We start from the raw sequence: 22,217 nt of genomic DNA, 5'->3' as shown, positions 1-22,217 counted from the left end.
ATGCATACATATATTGTATTTAACTAATATGATTGTATTTTCTTAAATGTTAAAAAAGAGTAACAACTGAGTTTCTTGCCGGTTCTTCTCGGTAGAATCTACTTTCCGAACCGGTGGTAGCTTCACTTAATTGTTAAATGACGATTCAAAAGTGCTTGTAAAAGCCCACTTGAATAAAGTTTATTTTGATTTTGAAACACTACCACTGGTTCGGAAATCGCTTAAAGTATTCGCACCGATGCATTTACGCCACCAGACACATATTTTTGTATTTTATATGTATTATCTATACATATAATAAAATTGGAGTGTCTGTTTGTAATATTAAAATAGCCCTTTTTACTCAATACATATGTATTTATACACGGTACATATACCAAAATAACATTTTTTTACAAATTTTGTCGGTCTGTTTGTTTGTTTCGGTTAATCTCAAGTGCTGGACCGATTTTGACGGGACTTTTACTGGCAGATAACTGATATAATAGGGACTAACTTAGGCTTCACCAATATTTTTTTTGTTATATTCAAAGGCGTACATGGTCACGGCACAGCTAGTATGTATCATAAATAGATACACAAGATATACATTTTATGTCCCCTGTACCTGTGGTTACACTGGCTCACCTTTCAAACGGTAACACAAAAATACCCTGTATTGCGGCTTGCAGTATAACATCTGGTATGTGGTACCTACATATATATCTTATACAGTTCTATCACTGAGTAAGTTTCTTTGAAGTTTCTTGGAACAGTTTAGAATCATTTGTTTGATAAATGTATATTTGTTTATGGCGTTTGATTAATATTGATGGCGCGTCGTCGAATCTTCGATTACCAAATTGCGTGACTCTTCTCCCTGGGGTACAGGTGGGTAGGAAAGAAAACAAATAATTATACATATATAAATATATAAAGACATTTTATTGCCAATATCAAGATTATTCTTGATCAAACTATCTTGCCTGTAAATTTCCCGCGCTTTAGGGAGAAGGTTTGGACCATATTCCATCACGCTGTTCCATAAGGGTTGGTGAAATACACAAGTGGTAGAATTTATATGAAATTAGACACATGCAGGTTTCCTCACGATGTTTTTTTTTGTCGGCTCAGGGTACTTGATATGTATCGTTATATTAAGACCAAATTACATAAAATCAAAATAAATTGTAGCCTATATGTTATTCTGATGTATAACCTATATTACTGTAAAACATCCTCCAAATGCGTTCAATATCTTATTCATGAAAGAATAAAAAACATATATACACCCATCCTCACATCCTCGCAATTATTATAGTAATAGGAAGTACCTTTATTTATAATACAACACCTTTGTTCTTAGCTACTTACGAGTATATCCACTTTAATTTTACGTCCAAACTTTTGATAACAGTTTCGTCGAAATCCACGGTGAATCATTGACAAATCACGCTCTCGGCCAATAATATCGTGTCAGTTTCCTGTCAAATACTGTTTATTTGGCTTTCCTCCTGTTATATATAATATAGACCAGACTATAGTACGACACAACTTAGATGTACCATCAGCAAATTCAATAAAACCGATTACTGCCCATTCATACAACCAATAGAAACAGCTCCCTATCGCGCCATTCGACGCTATTCGTCGCTATAGATTCTCGCGTCAGTTCAACCCGAGAAAGCAAGTGCATGTAAATCGACGTGTCAAATTGACGAATATTACATCATATGATTTTGCAAGTTATCACGTTTGTGTAAAAATCATATTCACATGAGAAATTATTGATAATTTGGGATGGCGTACTTAATTCGGATGTGATCGGTTTTACGAATTTTGCCGATGCTACATCTAAGTTCTGTCTTACTTTATCCCACCAAAAACATTAAATGTAAAAAAACGCCAAGTCTCTCGATGCAGTCTTTACATCGTAAAAAGTTTTGAGATCTCATAGAAGCGAAGTCCTATTCAAATTATTATGTAGTTATTAATCAACATTTAGTAATTGTATCAATAGTTTTCTTTATATTATAATTATAGTGACTTGGCAATGAGCAAAAAATTAGCTTAGTGTACACACTTGTGCTCTATAATTTATGTCCTGCGCAGTTTACTTATCTTGGATGAAACTGACTGTCGTTGTCGAAAATCGGTTGGGACGACACGGATAAACCAAAAGAAAATTAGTTTTACGACATTCATGTTTACGCATGCGGTGTGTGCAACTCTCAACTCCTTTGACAACAACTTACGTTTGTGTAAAGATCATATTCGCATGAGAAATAAATGTTGATAATTTGGGATAGCGTACTTAATTCGGATGTGATCGGTTTTACGAATTTTGCCGACGCTACAACTATATTGTGTCGTACTATATATGTACATAGCGGACTAGTATCATATTCCTCGAATTTTGTGGAAGTCGGCTTATTGTCCTTTGCTCGAAAGCTGTCATTTTTGATTCGCTTTGACAGTGTTCTATCCCATTCTCACAGAACACGGATTATTGGTATAGAATTTACTATACTTTACTAGAAGTCGGTTGGTTATATGTCAGGCAAAAAAGTAGCCTATGTTCTTTCTTGGAGTTGACGTTAGCTGCCGTGCCGACTTTTATTAAATGTTTTAAATCATTAATTATTTGTTATATTTTTTAGTAACAATTAAAGATTACTGATTGCCGGTAATTATATTTTGTGAATGGCAACTTAAATGTGCTCGGGAAAGAAGGAGGATTTGATTCATTCGGTTTTGAGCGTTTTAGGAAGAACAAAAGAAATAAAAAGAGAAAGAAATATAAAGTAAAGAAAGTGATTGTGGACATTACGGAGTTTTATTTTGGACATTTTTTTTATTGAATAGGTTGGCGGACGAGCGTATGGGCCACCTGATGGTAAGTGGTCACCATCACCCATAGACAATGACGCTGTAAGAAGTATTAACTATTCTTTACATCGTCAATGCGCCACCAACGTTGGGAACTAAGATGCTATGTCCCTTGTGCCTGTAGCTACACTGGCTCACTCACCCTTCAACTTGAACACAACAATACTGCGTACTGTAGTTTCGCGGTAGAATATCTGATGAGTGGGTGGTACCTACCCAGGCGGATTACATATTTTGTTAAGTTTACACTTCACACCAAAATTCATCGAATTCGGTTCAGCGGTTTCGTTATTGAAAAGCGACATATAGACAAACAGACATAGTTACTTTCACATTTATAATATTAGTATGGATAGAATAGATGGCAATCTTTGTATTCCATTTTGATAATTGAGGATTTTATTAGTATTTATTTATTTACTTATTTATTTATTTATTTATTATTTATTTATTTATTTATTGGATCGCCAACAAAGTATACACAAATACAACCATTCAAATTAAAACAATTAAGATGCTATGTGCTACCTCAGTTACAGGCAACCACTTCATGCTGAAATAGTAACAGAGCGCATGTAATCACAAAGTTAACATTTTGATTTAAATACAGTGCATGAAGAACAAACAACTAGAAAGTAAAATCTAAGATTTCAAGACATAAACTCATTAACTTTTTGATGACACCAGAGTTACACTTGAATCCAGGATTTAGAGATCTGTAGTCTCATATCTAACTAACGAAGTCGTGATAATAGATATACGTTTTCGAGTTTGGTTTTTCGAATTTCACAAAACTCCACAAGTTTCACTGATAGATTAAAATCATTTCAAATCGAAGATTGAGAAAATTCTTTTAAGCTAGAGAATATTTCGCAGATTTTGGATTAATTGTTCAGGACGAATTTGTGTTTTATATGATTGATCAGTGGGGGAGATCCTCCACTAGGTGGTCCAAAGACTTGATGAAGGTTGTGGAAAGCCGCTGGTTGTGGGCTGCATAAGACGGGTCGTTGTGACGATCTTTGGAGGAGACCTATGTTCAGCAGTGGACGTTTCAACAGTTGCAATGGTGATGATGATGATACCATTGAAATTTCCACCACTTTTAGTGTACAGATATAAAAAGAAAACTCGATTCTTCCATTATTACAATTTGTTGTAAGGCGTTTCGTAAGTTTGGGTAGGTACCAATATATACCGGTCCAAGAAATACTTACCGATTTTTGCGTTCAGATTTGACTCATCAATAATTGACTTTAAAGGAGGATCTTTAAAGTAGGATCTCTAGGATAATTTATTGAAAAATGGCATCAATCCGTTGCGTAATATTAAAGATCTAAGCATACATAGGGACAGACAGCAGTTAGCGTCTTTGTTTTATACTATGTATACATGCGTATAGCATTGCCCAATAACGCTTTCTGTACTGAATGCAAACCGAAAGTAAGGATTACAATTTTGTTCTTATATCTATATTTTTATTGACATAAGAATTAATAACATTAAATGCTTAAATATATACAAATATGAACTAGCATTCTTGCCACCATTGCACGCGAGTAAGATTTACGAGTATACAATAACTAAGTGAAACAAGACTAGTCAATAACATATTGTTAATTAATTAATATTAAAACTAGCTAAAACTAAAACAGCACTTTGAAGAAATTCCATCGTCAGTTTGTTTGATATGTAAAATTATGGACTCCAGTAGCTAATATAGTCGGCTAGCGGGCTGGACTTTTTTAATCCAAACTTCTGGACGACACTTCATTTTCTAAGCGCACTTTGTTCAGTAATATAAAACTCACATATATAAAATTCGAAATTGTCTTTATTCTTTATTGTCCTTATCAGTTATTCTACCGCCAAACAACAGTACTCAGTGTGTGTTCCGTTTTGAAGGGTGATGGAGCCAGTGTAACTACAGGCACAAGGGACACAACATCTTAGTTACCAAGGTTTGTGGCACACGATGTAAAGAATAGTTAATATTTTTTACAGCGTCATTGTCTATGGGTGATGATGACCACTTACCATCAGGTGGCCCGTATGCTCGTCCGCCAACCTATTCCATAAAAAAATATCTATTACACTTTTATAAGCACTTTTGATTCCCCATCGTACGGATTCCGATAGGGACTATGTACTTATTCGTAATTTGGAACCACTGCAAATGGGAGAAAGGTCCGATCTCCAAAATCCTTAAATAAAAGATCAATTGTACCATTTTTGTCATGGTTTGTCAACGCAATTTTCGTTTCATTGCCAATCGATTTTAAGAAAGGAAATTAACAGTTTGACATTCAAGCTTCCAAGCACGAGTGTTCAATTTCAAAAGTGTTTGTTAGTATGTTTGTCCAAAAATTTCTGGAAGTCGATTTGAGATGATCATTTTTAGTCTAATTTAGGTGCACTTCAATTTAAGGAACAGTGTTAGTTTCATTAAAATCAGTCGAGTAGTTTCATAGATATTTTATTTTTTATTTTTAATGCACTAAAGGAAGTAAAGTAACAGTCCGTAAATTTCCCACTGCTGGGCCAAGGCCTCCTCTCTCTTTGAGGAGAAGGCTTGGAACATATTCCACGGCGCTGTTCCAATGCCGGTTGGTGGAATGCACATGTGGCAGAATTTCGATGAAATTAGACAGATGCTGGTTTCCTCTCGATGTTTTCCTTCACCGCCGAGCACGAAATAAATTACAAGTTACAAGTAAATTACAATACACAAGTTTAGCACATATTTATAGCAGTGCTTTCCTGGGTCTGAACCGGAAATCAACGGTTAAGAGGCACGCGTTCTACCCACTGGATCATCTCAGCTCATTAGTGTATATCACATAAATGAACTCAGCTGACGCATCCTTTTCTTTTTTTAATTTAAGTGACGTTTTATAACAAACGAAGGAACTCGTTCCTTCGTTTGTTAGTCTTCTCTACAAAATTTTAATGCTTGTATTCTGCCCGTGCTTGATTACGTCACAAATGTCCGAAAATCTTAAGTTTTAATATAACTATGATAAAATACACCCAGAAATGTTAACTAAATTATTTTTCTCACAATTTCAGATAAATGTGATATCATATTTATAAGGATTGTCGTTCACCGTTCGATGCTATATGAAGCTATAATTTGAAGACGCCTACAGCCACAAATCACTATTTACAGATTGAAATTACGAATCATTATCATGAATATACAAGCGTATATCATACTTAATTTCCGTTATTAACTATATTATGAGTGCGAAGTACGTTTGTTTGTTTGTTACGCTTTCATTACTTAATTACGCAAAGGATTTTGATGCGGTTTTTTTTAATAGATAGAGTGTTTCAAGAAGAAGGTTTTAATATATAATACATAGACAGTTTAGCAAAGAAATACTGATTTCAATTTTAGAATTTTCCACTGATGTCATATCATTGCACTACAGCGAAGCCGGGGCGGGTCGCTAGTATATACATATATAACTTTGATTGACAAATATGAAGGGAAAACGAAGAAAAAATCTTGAATCTTAAATTACAATACAATTCAAAAATATCTCGAGCGATACGAAGCTGTCTGTCCTGTGAAACATCGTCCTAAGAGCACTCAGTACGTCCAAATATTCAACGCCATTAGTGACGTCATAAATATTAATGTACGAGACCCCATGCGCCATGTAATACGAATGTACGAGAGAATATTTGCATATAGTTGATAATGCACGGACGGACAAAGCGCCAAGATTCTCTTTTTTTTAATTTAAAATTGGAATGACAAATGAACATCGCGATGGTGAGTTGTCACCACCCACTGTTAAATATATTAACCCTTCATTGCACACATAACAATTAATGGCTTAATGTGTTCTAAGCTTTAAATTATATGTAAGTTACAACGTGTAATAGTTATCTTGTGCCCAAAATAAAGTACCTATTAAAATAAACTACGTACTAAAAAAAATATTTTTCTTTACAATAATATGCACAGCATGTTTATGCGTAAGTCTCTCTAGAGAGCATAATTTTGAATGCGTCTGTTGGGTAACTATATATTTACAACAATATTTTGTATATTCACAGTAACATCACTTTGATAAAATCAGTGATAATCATTGTATGTGCACTAGGAGTAAGGATAAGCTTATAACACCATCTAATTGAATAAAGTTTATTTTGATTTTGATTTCATAATGACGATTCACCCATTGGTAATAAAATATTATATAAGTTTGTCTGAGAGCTTCGTAAGAAATATTAGGCTCAAGAACGCAATACCTTGTCACTAATACAAAAAAAAATCAAATGTCAAAAAAAACGTCATTGATTTTCATCTTTGACATGTCGTGTGCTGTCATTGACAGTATGAACGTAAAATATGAATGTTTTTTCCTCGCCCTATAAATGTTGAATGTTTGTTGACGTTTGTGTTTAGTCCATTTTGTTCAATTTTATGTAAATATATCAAATTTAATAAAATTAACTTGTGAATAGTCCAATTTAGTTTCATATTTTATTACATATATAGTTTAAATTACTGACAACTATTTTTAATCATCCTATTATTATCTCTTAATGTTTGTGTTGTTCTAGGTTAAGGATTGACAAGGAAATTAATACTACTATTCTAGGCTTTAAAATTTTAATTGAGTTTAGTGTCTCAACCGTACCGATCAATCTCATTCGTGTCTTCTCCATCCTACGTGACATTGGCGAAATAATCTGTGCCCTGTCGGCACAACTAAAAGCCATTCAACTAAGAATTGAATGTTTCACATTAAATATTATGTCGATAAATCCTAGTATGTGGGGGTTTTTTAGTATTATAATGTATTTCGAATGCATCACTACATAGTATAAAACAAAGTCACTTACCGCTGTCTGACCCTATGTATGCTTAATTCTTTAAAATTACCCAACGGACTTTGATGCTGTTTCTTAATAGAAACATTGATTCAAGAGAAATATTCATATTTATAATATATGCATAATGTATTAGAGAAACACTGATAATTTAAGAAGTGTTTTTTTTTAGAAGTTTTATATATTGTTGGAATTATCAAGCAACATCTGCGTCAAGTCACACAATCTCACTTAAAAAAAAAAATAGGCGGGAGATTCGTGGCTGACACATTGGGTTCGCTATTAAGATTATTACTGTGTAATATGGATTATTGATGGTTATTTGTGTTGTTTACTAGATGGTTTTCTTTAGTGGTAGGTTGATTGTTATTGTAAGTTAAAGATAATTGTTTTAGAGGTTAGCTTACCTCTTACTGGTTCTAAAAATATCTATATAACGTGGGGTTAGGCATTAACTCGTTATCAGACATGATAATATTCAAAATATAAGTTACCAACGATCTTCTACGTCATACTCACGTCGTCGCCAGCATTAATGATAAATAATCTGCAGAACAAATTTCATAATGACTTTTTTGTTTCTAAGGCATATTTGAGAAAAAAAAATAAAAAAAGAATGTTAAAATAATTTCGTTTTCCGTCTCGAATTTTTAAATTGGAACCGATAATAGGATATTGAAAAATATTTAGTGTTTAATATTTTTTATTAAACATAAGAAAAAAATAGATAATAATTGATACTTTTTTTAAATACATTTTTGAAGTTTAAAACAAATTTTGAAAAAAGAAATGGTTAATTTTTACACTATGCATATGGGGGTTAAAATTATTGCAAATAGTCACCCCTATCACCTCCTAGCGGATGTACGTCGAGTTACCAATAACCCTGTATAGAGAATTTTACTACCCTCGATTTTATTACTTATTAATAAACTTGCTTCCGCCCTCAGTAGCACTCGTACCAGAAAAAAGTCGTGAAAGTTTATTTTTCTGAACTAAAAAGTAGCGTACGTCCCATTTCAGAATGTAATATGTGTAACAAAATTTTACCTACATTTAGCTTTTCTGGCGCGATTGACTTACATACATCCATCCGAAATATATGTTTGTAAGATAAAATCAAATTAAAACCATATTTACATACAACAAAAACAACAGCCTGTAAATTCCCACTGCTGAGCTAAAGGCCTCCTCTCCCTTTGAGGAGAAGGTTTGGAACATATTACACCACGCTTTTCCAATGCGGGTTGGTGGAATGCACATGTGGCAGAATTTCTATGAAATTTGTCACATGCAGGTTTCCTCGCGATGTTTTCCTTCACCACTGAGCACGAGATGAATTATAAAGACAAGTTAAGCACATGAATCAGCGGTGCTTGCCTGGGTTTGAACCCGCAATCATCGGTTAAGATGCACGACGATATTTACATAGACTAGTTTTTTGCTTAACACATGACAAACGCCAGCGAAGACACAGACAACTACTAGTATACAATATATCTTACTTAAGATAACACAGAGTATAATATGAAGATGTCGAATAGTTAGACTGTTACTGTGATAAAGTTTTTCACGAAAGCGCAGAACGAGTTATTATCTCTCTCCGTCGAAATGGTTTTAAACTTCAAACTCTCTCTGGCTACTGTTGAGGATATCTCGTATAGGAAACCTATATAAACATAGCTTATATTACCTAGACAATTTAAGTATGACGCTTTCTGCTTCGTCTAGCAGCTTGCTTGAGATGGCCCAGTAGTTAGAACGCGTGCATCTTAACCGATGATTGCGGCTTCAAACCTAGGCAAGCACCACTATATATACATATATATATGACGGCGGAGGGCCATCACCACAGTTATAGTTCATGGTTTTCTTAAGTGGGCGTCTATCGGTGGGTGACGTAGGATCAAGAAAACACACTTGTACAATCAACCACAGTATAATGACTCAGTAACACAGTTTAAGTAGGTGACCAGAATGCGCGATGGTTCTCTGACCGCACGCGCCGATCGCTCGGAGAGTAGTGATGACCGACGTTCCCGTCTGGCGCATGCTTACACAAACTCCATCGAGTGCCGCTACGTGGCGCTGGACGTATACCACTAGGTGGTGTTGACCGAAATAATTCACCCGGTCGCGACATATATGTGCTTAATTTTTGTTTATTATTCATCTCGTGCTGGGTAATGAAGGAAAACATCGTGAGGAAACCTGCATGTGTCTAATTTCATAGAAATTCTGCCACATTTGTATTCCACTAACTCTCATTGAAACAGTACAGTGGGATAAGTCCCAAACTTTCTCCTCAAAGGGAGAGGAGGCCTTAGCCCAGAAGTGGGAAATTTACAGACTGTTGTTGTTTTTGTTGGATTTTTTGCTATTTTCTAACTGACTTTTGATATGTCAGTTATTGTGGTTTGTTTATTAAAATATAGATACGTTTCCTCTGTAAGAATATTACTTGTGAGATGACTTCAGGCGGAGAAGTATGGAAGATGGCGTGATGTGCCGACCCCAAATAAAATCCGGATAAGGGCAGGACCGCTGATAACTTGTGTTAAACTCATCGCTATGAACACGTATATATTTTAACATTTATACTTAGAATACTTCTATACTAATAAAATAAATGTGAAAGTAACGCTGTCTGTCTGTCTTTCACGACCAAACCAATGAACCGAATTTGATGAAACTTGGTATGAAGCAAATTTAAAATCCAAGGAAGGACTGGAGCGAAGACGCGGGCAATAACTAGTACATGTTACGAGAGTAACCTTAGCCTTCAATACGGTTTTATGACATTTGATTCTATATCATAATTTATATCACGTTATTATTGCATATTATTATTTTTATATAGCAGGAGCTATTGAATTTACTTTATTATATACAATTATTGTTGTAATTTAATTGATCAATAATATGTAGAACTGTAATTCATATTATTTTATATGGCATAGCATTTAATACTGGCATGTAACACTATTTCTTATTTCAAAAATGATTGAGCTGTCATTATAAAACTATGGGACGATAGCGTGGCATTGTAACAAGAGATAGAGAGATTGGAGCATCATTGTAAAACGATAATATTATATTGGCCATCCGGAACTACTGTAATTACATACACTATATTTTTCAACAGAAATCAACTTCGTTTTAACCATGTCTTACAATAACTACCGTGTTTTAAAAAAAGTCACCTAAATTATAAATTTGTTTTAGTAATTGTTGGTATTAAGAATTTTCTTATCTATCATAATTTTTGGAAGTCAGATAATACCAATACATTTTCAAATGGGTCGAAATGTTAATGACAGGAGCGCTAGTTCATGTTTTGTCCAGAGGATCGGTATTTCGACTCAACGGGGAATTGCTAATAGCATTCTTGCCACCATTCCACGCGGTCAAGATTTCTACAGTAACTATTTTTAAATCTTATTGAAAAAAACTAATTAAAATATACTTATTCAAGTAGGCTTTTACAAGCACTTTTGAATCGTCATTTTACAAACAAGTGAAGCTATCACCAAAAATCAAAAAAATCAAAATCAAAATAAACTTTATTCAAGTAGGCTTTTATAAGCACTTTTGAATCGTCATTTTACAATTAAGTGAAGCTACCACCGGTTCGGAAAGTACATTCTACCGAGAAGAACCGGCAAGAAACTCAGTAGTTACTCTTTTTTAACATTTAAAAATACAACGTCATGTTAATTAAATACAATTATTTCAATTAATGTATCCTGCTTGGAAGTCAACAGGTATTAACTCCACGCTTTTTTATCATCTATAAAATCTTGTATCGAATAATATGCTTTTTCTACCAATGTATTTTTTACAAACGATTTGAATTTACTAAACGGCAAAATTAAAAATGTCAGCGGAATTTTATTATAGAAGCGGATATGTACCCTGCCCCAAGAAGGATTTATTGACTTTGCGGAGTCGGCTTGGCGTTATAAGCTTATCCTTACTCCTAGTGCATATACAATGATTATCACTGATTTTATCAAATTGGTCAATGTTTCTGTGAATATAAATTAAAAATACAGTCATGTTAGTTAAATACAATTATATGTATATGTATGTAACATATTCTGCCTGGAAGTCATTGGATGTGGTGAGATGTCAGATGTTACATGATATATAATCTTTGTTCTTTTTTTATGTGATAGGTGGATAGGTGGCAAACGAGCAATAGGCTCACCTGATGGAAAGTGACTACCACCGCCCATGGACATCTGCAACACAGGGGGCTTGCAGGTGCGTTGCCGGCCTTTAAGAAAGGAGTACGCTCTTTTCTTGAAGGTTCAAAATTGTAAACCACTTTTTTAAACCAAATAATAGTATCGATTCGTGTATTATTGGTTTTACCAATTTTTTTAATCTATATTAAACGCCCAGTTAACATATTTCTCTGAATAAGGATTAACAATGAACCGGCTTCACATACAGCTTGCCCATTGTCAATTTTTGACATTTACAAGCTTGTGTGCATGTAACTGCGTATGTGTATAATCACAACTACTAAAGTGAATTCAATCGATATTAAGCATCGTACAAAGCAACATTATTTATTCCGTTTATATTTTCTATGGTTTTTTATATTTGTATAGAAAGTTACATTTCATTAGAAATTTTAACATTCTTAAGACTTTTCAGTCATTTTATAATCAAATTTGTTCGTAGCTTTTTCTAAATTAAATACAAAGGATCCCACTAGTCCATAAATAAATACAATAATTTAAAGACTTAAGTTTTTTTTTATTATAAATATGTAGTAAAAAAAAATATTTTAATTGACAGCCTCCTTTTTATAGGTATAAAACAGTAACAGCCTGTTATTTTCCCACTACTGACCCTTAACCTTAACTCTCCTTAGGCCTTAAGGCCTCCTCTCCTTTTAAGAAGAAGGTTAGGAGCATAACATGAGGAGTCACATGGTGCAGATTTTCGTTGAAATTAGACACATGCAGGTTTCCTCTCGACGTTTTCCTTCACAGCCGAGCTCGAGAATTAAACACATATTTAGCACATTTAAATTCAGTGGTGCTTAATTGGTTTTGAACCCATAGTCATGGATAATGTACGCGCTCTAACTACTGGGCCATAAGGCTCCAATTTTTTTATTTCGGTTAAATGCCAATTTGATCGTCGTGTTTCAAAGTTGATAGTTCATTTTGAAGAAGAAAATCGTTATTATTAAAGTCAAAAAAATCTTTGGTTCATCTACAAAGGCGTAAACTTTACAATTGCATAAATATTTATTCAGTTAACGACGTACAGTACGACACAACTTAGATGTAACATCGGCAAAATTCGTAAAACCGATCAAATCCGAATTGAGTACGCTCTCCTTAAAAGGGTATTTTAGGTGGTAAAATATAAATTATGAAAGTTGATAAACTTAAAGATTATATAGAAATACAAGTCCCGTTTATTCCCCACCCCTTGGGAATTCTGAAATATCCTAAAAATAGCAAATCGGATTTGTAAAAGCAGAATGCCTGTCGAATTTATGAATATGGACTGTTATTTATGCAGGTGTGACGTCACCAAAATGACTGACATCATTTTTTTCGGGCATATAGGGCATAAGGTTTAAATTTTAATTACATTTTAGGGAAAGCCAGCCAAAATATATTTTTGTGGCTTTTTATGAGGATATACAAAATTTTGAAGTACTATTTTAAAAACCGTAGAATACCCTATTATCGATATTTATTACTCTTATTTATTAGCAATAACTTGTAATATCATACGACCTAATATATTCGTCAATTTGACACGTCGATTTACATGCACTCGTTTTCTCGGGTTGAACTGACGCGCGAGAATCTATAGCGACGAATAGCGTCGAATGGCGCGATAGGGAGCTGTTTGTATTGGTTGTGGGAATCGGCAGTGATCGGTTTTATTGAATTTGCCGATGCTACATCTAAGTTGTGTCGTACTGTACATTCGTAGAAATAGCAAAAGCTGAAGCTCAATATTGTGCATATAGCTTCGTTTTCATTCTTTTATTTTCTCAAAAACAAAATAGAAATACATATTTTTTATCGAAACATTCAATTTAGTTCAATCTGGTATTTTTGTTGTGTTTACGGAAATAGCTTACAATTCATTTTTATTGCTAAAACAGCGTTCAAATGTAAGAGATTTTGTAGATTTTTTTAAAAACTAACATTTAAAATTAAACTTGTATTTTTCATTCATTCATTTTATTCTTCACTAGCGACTACCGGCTTCGCATGGGTGCAATACAGATACTAAATATACTACAGAATTCGTTTATTTACGACATCACATTAGAAACTTCTAAAGTTACCAGTATTTCTTTACTGTATTGGCCATGTATTGTGTACAAAAAGCTTTCTCACAAATCACTCTATCTATTAAAGAAAACCGCATCAAAATCCGACGTAAAATTTATAGATATAAGCAGATATAGGAACAGACCGCGACAAGCGATTTTGTTTTATACTATGTAAGTAAGTTGTATGTAAGTATATTCATTCATTCGACGACCTCCGTGGTCGAGTGGTGTGTACACCGGTTTTCATGAGTATGCCACTCCGAGGTACCGGGTTAGATTCCCGGCCGAGTCGATGTAGATTTACATTAGTTTTCTATGTTGTCTTGGGTCTGGGTGTTTGTTGTATCGTTACTTCTGATTTTCCATAACACAAGTGCTTTAGCTACTTACATTGGGATCAGAGTAATGTATGTGATGTTGTTCAGTATTTATTTATTTTATTTTTTCAACAGATTCCATTAATAAACGCCTAAACTTAAGTACAGTATAATTTGTTTAAGTGGCTGATAAATATTTAGATCACAATCGCTTTTAAAAAACTCGTGAAAACAGTTAATCCAGCATAAGCGCTCTTAAATCTTTTCCGAAACGCAATTCGTCTTACCGAAATAATATATTTTCTAATTTATATATTATCTATATATATGTTTAATTAGATATTCCGAAACATACAGATGAACAAATAAGACCAAAAATGAATCGTATAATAATTTATTAATAACTAGTTTTGGTTGTCATGTGACAGGCAAAACTGTGAACTTTGTTGGAGTTCAAGTTTGCTTCATACTAAATTTCATCAGAGCCAAGATGGCAAACCCAGGCAAGCACCACTATACATGTGCTTAATTTGTGTTTATAATTCATCTCGTGCTCGGCGGTGAAGGAAAACATCGTGAGGAAACCTGCATATGTTGAATTTCATCGAAATTCTGTCACATGAGCATTCCATCAACCCGCATTGGAACAGCGTGCGTGTTCCAAGCTCTCTTCGTAATGAGAGAGGAGGCCTTAACCCAGCAGTGGGCAATTTACAGGCTGTTTATACTTTACTTTTTTAAATTTCATCACGTTCGGTTCAGCAGTTTGGTCCTGAAAGAGCGACATATAGACAAAGCTACTTTCACATTTATAATAGTAATATATATTTAGATTATTTACTATTTTTTAGTAGGTTTTGGCTATCGCAGAATTTGGTTACGCCGCGCTAGTATACCGCTGAAATAATTAATATAGCGAGGATAATTAAGGATTACTGTAATTATATTTTGTATCTGGAAATTAATTATGTTAAAATTACACAGAGCTTTTTACGTGTAAGCTTTTAAGCTAGAGAAAATTTGTTTTATTGTTTAAATACAAAACTGTTATAAGAAGTTCATTTTAGTACAGACACTGTATAGTACGCCACAACTTAAATGTAGCATCGGCAAAATTCGTAAAACCGATCAAATTCAAATTGATTACGCTATCTCTAATTATCAACATTTATTTCTCATGTGAATATGATCTTTACACAAACGTAATAACTTGTAATATCATATGACCTAATATATTCGTCAATTTGACGCGTCGATTTACATGCACTTGCTCTCTCGGGTTGAACTGACGCGTGAATCTATAGCGACGAATAGCATCGAATGGCGCAATAGGGAGCTATTTCTATTGGTTGAGTGAATCGGCAGTAATCGGTTTCATTGCATTTTCCGATGCTACATCTAAGTTGTGTCGTACTATACATTAGATGCACATAGTTTGATATTATGCATATTGAATGAGTTTAATAAGATTCTCCTTAAAGGGTGAGGTTTTAGATCAGCCATGGCATGTTTAAACAAAATAAATATTGGACAACATCACATACATTACTCTGATCCCAATGTAAGTAGCTAAAGCAAGGAAGTTATGGAAAATCAGAAGTAACGACGGCACCACAAAGACCCAGACCCAAGACAACATAGAAAACTAATGATAATCTACATTGACTTGGCCGGGAATCAAACCCGGGACCTCGGAGTGGCGTACCCATGAAAGCCGGTGTACACACCACTCGGCAGAGGTCGTCATTGTATATTTAATTTAGTTTTCTAACTGGTTTGGGCCAGTTTGCTCAGTAAAAATGACCTTATCGCCACGGTTACTTTTGAGGTAATCCCCGTTTATTGGGGAATGCCTGGACCCGTAACGGGGCTAAGACCAATCTACGAATGTCTCGTGAACAAAACCGCTAGTAGACTATTTTTATTTTTATTTATTTTGCCACCCCCTACCTTTTTTGCTACATTTATGATTCGTGTTCTATTGAAACTACTGAGTTTTACTGAGAATCTACTTTCCGAACCGGTGGTAGCTTCACTTGGTTGTAAAATGACGATTCAAAAGTGCTTGTAAAAGCCTACTTGAATAAAGTTTATTTTGATTTGATTTGATTTGATCGTCCTCATTACATCGGTTTTTTCCCAGTATTAATATGATTATATACTAGGTGATATTTCTGTCTGTTACTAGATTATTTTTCCAACCCGCTATGTGTACAAAAAATGTGTACAAAGGGATAACTTATCTCTAACAAGAGATCTATTCCAGAAACCCTGAATCTAGTGGAGATTATTTGTAATACATATTTATGGTGTAGGTACAATATCAATTAGGTTTATATTATAAAATTCAAGTAGACTTAACGATAAATTAATATTTAAAATAACTTTGGTAACTTAAAATCTTATACAGGTCCATACCATCGGTTCGAAATGAAATACCTCCTGTATTAGATTAGATTTTCGGAAAGGAATGAAATGCTAATACTTCATTATAGATTTTGAGTTTGTAATGAGCTATCAATCATGAATGGATGAATGAAGCGATGGACGGCGTCGCTTGCGGAAATGACGTCACACTGCAACGATCGTGTGATTTATAGTCTGTTGCAATCGAAGGAGTATGTATAAGAAACTTTTAATTTTTATGCTATTTGCTAATACTTCTATTATATTATAGACACTACAAAGAGTTTTTGTTAAGTCAAAATTATTTTTAATGCACTTAATTTTTTCAATTTTTAAAAGAAGGTTTGCATTTATTATTTTTTATTCAGAATTTAATTTTAAAATTTATATAGGTTTATATTTTATTTCAACTTAATTCACTAAATTAAAATCGATTTTTCCTTCGATTCCACCATAATATTTCCAAAGATTTTTTGATTAATATAATCCTACAAACCAATAATTAAATTACTTAACAAAATAGACTAGTAGGTAACCTTTGTTATAAATAAATTTATCTTAATACTAATTAGCCACAAAAGTAACTATAACGACAAATTAAATTATCTATGACTCTAGAAATTATACTTACGAAACACCGAAATTTCCCGCCAAAATGTCAATTGAAACAACTGTGATTCCCGCCAAAATGTAAACCATCAAACATCAATGACAGATGATCGCGTTTTTTTTTTTAAATTTATTACGGTGCAAGGTGTTGCTGCATTAGACATTAAAAATATATTATTTATAATACAAAAGTATTACAATTAACTACTTTCCACTTTAATTTTACTCCCAAAATTCTGATAACAGTTTCGTCGCACCGACCTCATAAGTGGTCACCACCACCCATAGACAATGACGCTGTAAGAAATATTAACAATTCCTTCAATGCGCCACCAACCTTGGGAACTAAGATGCTATGTCCCTTGTGCCTGTAGTTACACTAGCTCACTCACCCTTCAAACCGGAACACAACATACTGAGTACTATTATTTGGCGGTAGAATAACTGATGAGTGGGTGGTACCTACCCAGACGGGCTTGCACAAAGCCCTACCACCAAGTAAGGTTGAAATAGACTATACTGAACAATATTTATAATTAGTGATAAACAGATACATACAACTAAACCGGGAAGTTATGTAAGATTATATATATATACTTATACCATAAAAAAAGAAAACAAAAAAGATAAGTTTGTTAAATAAATTGACAGGACATGACCTTTGGTTTGACTTATGGTTAACCTATGGTTTCAGGTGGTGAAGACTGTCTGTGGGAGTGGTGATGCTGCAATATGTGGAGTGAGTGGCGCTGGCTCGTGGTCACGTTGAATGCTGTAGCTGCTCTGTCACCGGTCGTCAAAATTGGTGAGTATTATATTTTTACGAGATCTCAACCTCCATGGTCGAGTGGTGTGTACACCGGTTTTCATGGGTACACTTATACTCCATATCGATGTAGAAAAAGTTCATTAGTTTTCTATATTGTCTTGTGCCTGGATGTTTGTGGTGCTTTAGCTACTTACATTGGGATCAGAGTAATGTATCTGATGTTGTCCAATACTTATTTATAAAGCTAAACAACTGTCCTTAACACGATAACTGCGACATTCCTTTTATTTTTGCCATTTCAGTGGTACTGGGCGTTTAAGAACTCGAACGAAAACTATCATAATATCGGTACGGGGCTTATTAGACCCCGTATCGTTTGAGATGCTAAAACTCGATGTGATTGTGCTTATTGATGTGATTGACACAATATTTTGATAGTTTACAATCTCACGACGTAGGTGGTCATCTAACGATGTTAGATGGCAATCTATCTCGTTAGATATATGTCTACGTGTGTTCCAGGTGCAATATTCACAGAGGAGTCGAGGGGTGGTAGCGCTGAGTTAGCCTTCAAGTACGCGGTCTACAGAATCAACAAAGAACGCAGCTTATTACCTGAAAGTACTCTTGTGTACGACATACAGTACACCACGGCGAGAGACACGTTCCGAACTTATAAGAAAGGTACACACATATATCACTACATATTATAAAACAAAAGTGAAGAGCTGAGATGGCCCAGTGGTTAGAACGCGTGCGTCTTAACCGATGATTGCGGGTTCAAACCCAGGCAAGCACCTTTGATTCATGTTCTTAATTTGTCTTTATAATTCATCTCGTGCTCAGCGGCGAAGGAAAACATCGTGAGGAAACTTGCATATGACAAATTTCATAGAAATTCTGCCACATCTATATTCCACCAACCCGCATTGGAGCAGCGTGGTGGAATACGTTCCAAAAACCTTCTTCTCAAAGGGAGAGGATGCCTTTAGCCCAGCAGTGGGAATTTACAGGATGTTGTTGTTATTGTTATAAAGCAAAGTCTCCCTGCTGCGTCTGTCTGTATATTCGCGATAATCTCCAAAACTATTAAACAGATTTTTGTAGGTTTGACTAATATACAGACGGATTTATACGGAAGATTTATGTGTATAATTTATCAACATATATTAATATATAATGTATGATGGAGTGGCTTGTCCCAGCTGGTTTTTAAAAACATGACGTCAGCCTTTCTGACCAATAAAGCACATGTGCTGGGAGACCTAAATGAATCATCATACTCATATATAATTCAATTCTAACAATGTAACATACATATATGTCGAACTGACAACCTCCTTTTTTAGAAGTCGTTTGGAAAAGTGAGTGAGCCAGTGTAACTTGGACACAATGCACATAAAATCATAGTTTCCAAGGTTGTTGTGCAATGTAGGAGACGGTAATTTGCTATCAACATTGGTGGCGGTGACCACAGATTAGATAGCCCATTTACCAAAAACCTAGAAATATATGTACCTTCTATATCATTAATGAAATTATTGTAAATAACTATACCATTAAAATATATAATATATATATATCAAAATAATACCGAGCACGAAACAGGAAACTCTCGGTTTTAAAGTGGCGGAAACGCAATATGGCTACCGGAAGTGGTTGATTCGAGGACCCTTAACAGTTTTTTGCTGGCTTCAAAATGCTTAACATCGAAATTATATTTACGAAGAAATTTCGCTATACGATAATTATATTTTAACATATGATGACCTTTGATTATAAATAATTCATATCAATAGTGAGTCTCCCGCGAAATTTGGCGGTTACTTTAAACATTTGATTTTGATTTCTTGATGAAACCATTTTTTAAATTAAATTTATTGTAAAATACGTATTTTTAGAACCAGAAGTAGGAAGTAGGCTAACCTCTAAAACAACTACCTTTAATTTACAATAACAATCAATCTACCACAAAAGAACAACATTTAATCTACAACAGAAATAACCATCAATAATAATACTACCCAGTAATGGCGATTCAATGTGTCAGCTGCAAAACTCCCGCCTTTTTTTTTAAGGGAATTTTTGTGACATGACGCTGATGTTGCTTGTTCATTCCAATGGTATACATTAGTTCAGTTCGAATTTTATTTATTTTGTACATATTTTTCATATATATTTTTATACAGCTGTTGTACCGCTCTCTAACCGGCCAGTAACTTTTTTCCGCTCTCTAATATTAAATGTAAAATACATATTTAGGAGATTCCTTTGACTATACAACTGGCTGGAAAGAATAAAAAAAAACAAAAGCGCGCGAAACCATATGAAGCCGTCATAATTTTTTTTGGTCGCGAACTGTAAGGTCAATATTGGCGTGCTTTTAATTTGTTATAAGTGTTAATTGTGTCTTATTTGGTAAGTGAACTCAACTGAGTATGGAATTTACTTCAATATGTATTACTTGGTGAAGAGAAGTGAAGTGAAGTTAGAACTTAGTAAAGTGATTAAAGTTATTTATATTCTTGTCTTTTTTTTCACTTCTGTATGCTAAATATATAATAAATTTAGCAAATTGGAGGCTGGAGTTCTACAAAATGAGATTACCGATTCTCTATGTACAGCTATCGTACCATAAACACTGGGACAAAAATCAAATAACCCTATTTATATATAAGATAATGGAACATTTACTAGAACATTTCAAATAAATATGTTCTTTAATACTTGTGGCGTTGCCTTGCCTTTGTCTTGCACGGTGAGTCTTGGTCTTGGTCTTGCTAAAAATATGCGGTCTTGTTCTCGGTCTTGGTCTTGCAAAAACGCAAGAACAAGACCAAGACTGCAAGACCAAGACTAAATTTGGGCAACACTAAATACTTGGTACTTTTATTTATATACCAATTTTTTGGTATATAATTTATTCTGAAATTTATCAAGAACGCTACTGACAGTTTAATTTTCTTAAGTCCAGTGGCGGATTTATCAATAGGCTAAGTAGGCTGGAGCCTAGGGCGGCAGATTTAGAGGGTGCGGCAAATTTAGCCCAAATTTGTTACTATCTTACAGAAATTTAAAAACAAAACTTATAACTATATGTATAGGTACACATTACGTCCGTAATCCGTATACTCGTCACTACATAGCGGGTTGGAAAAATAATCTAGTAACTAACGGAAATATCACCTAGTTTATAATCATACTAATAACGGGAAAAACCGATGTAATGAGGACGATAGAACACAAATCATAAATGTTGCAAAAAAAATGTAAGGTGCGGCAAAAATTGAATAGCCTACTAGCGGCAGAATTGTAAATCCGCCACTGATTACGTGGCTACACAATATGGATGTCCCTTTCTTTTTTTTTAATTTAAAGGTGACGTCACTACAAAAATGACATTTTTTTTTTTAATTTCAGCGTGTACACAAATCAAGTCGGGCGCTATAGCCATCTTTAGCAGCGCTGGTCCGCTGCTCGGGTCGACGCTGTCAGCCATGTGCAAATCGCTGCACGCTCCACATTTGACTGTAACGCCGCATTTTATTGAGAGTAAGTATGCTGTATATATATTGTCTTTATAATTCATCTCGTGCTCGGCGTTGAAGGAAAACAACGTGGAGAAACCTGCATTTTTATTTTATAGTAAAGGTTGGCGGACGAGCAATGGGCCACCTGATGGTAAGTGGTCACCATCACGCATTTCTTACATCGTCAATGCGCCACCAACCTTGGGAACTAAGATATTATGTCCCTTGTGCCTGTAGTTACACTGGCTAACTCACCCTTCATACAGGAATACAACAATACTGAGTACTGTTCTTTGGCGGTAGAATAACTGATGTGTGGTACCTACCCAGACGGGCTTGCACAAAGCCCTACCACCGAGGTTTGTGTCTAATTTCATTGAAGTTCTGTCACATGTCCATTCCACCAACCCGCATTCGAACAGCGTCTTGGAATATGTTCCAAGCCCTCTCCTTAATGGGAGAAGAGGCCTTAGCCCAGCAGTGGGAAATTTACAGGCTCTTACTTTGCTTTATTTTACTGATAGATATTGTTATTAAAATGAAGGAGATAT

At 34.5% G+C, this 22,217-nt stretch overlaps 1 protein-coding gene across 2 annotated transcripts in view; it reads left to right on the top strand.

The window, feature by feature from the left end:
• The window catches only part of LOC124541613 (glutamate receptor ionotropic, kainate 2), a 98,727-nt gene that overhangs the window by 59,569 nt on the left and 16,941 nt on the right, over positions 1-22,217 (top strand). For both annotated transcript variants that reach the window (XM_047119537.1, XM_047119536.1), the window contains exons 2-4: positions 18,062-18,172; positions 18,659-18,820; positions 21,557-21,688. In XM_047119537.1, coding sequence (XP_046975493.1) covers positions 18,100-18,172; positions 18,659-18,820; positions 21,557-21,688 — 367 coding nt within the window. In that variant the 5' untranslated portion in view covers positions 18,062-18,099. The remainder of the gene's footprint in view (positions 1-18,061; positions 18,173-18,658; positions 18,821-21,556; positions 21,689-22,217) is intronic.

Source organism: Vanessa cardui, chromosome 28 (genome assembly GCF_905220365.1).
Source record: "Vanessa cardui chromosome 28, ilVanCard2.1, whole genome shotgun sequence".
In the NCBI taxonomy this organism is placed as follows: domain Eukaryota; kingdom Metazoa; phylum Arthropoda; class Insecta; order Lepidoptera; family Nymphalidae; genus Vanessa; species Vanessa cardui.
Note: the sequence above shows the minus strand (reverse complement) of the source record. Positions and strands in the feature narration are given on the sequence as shown.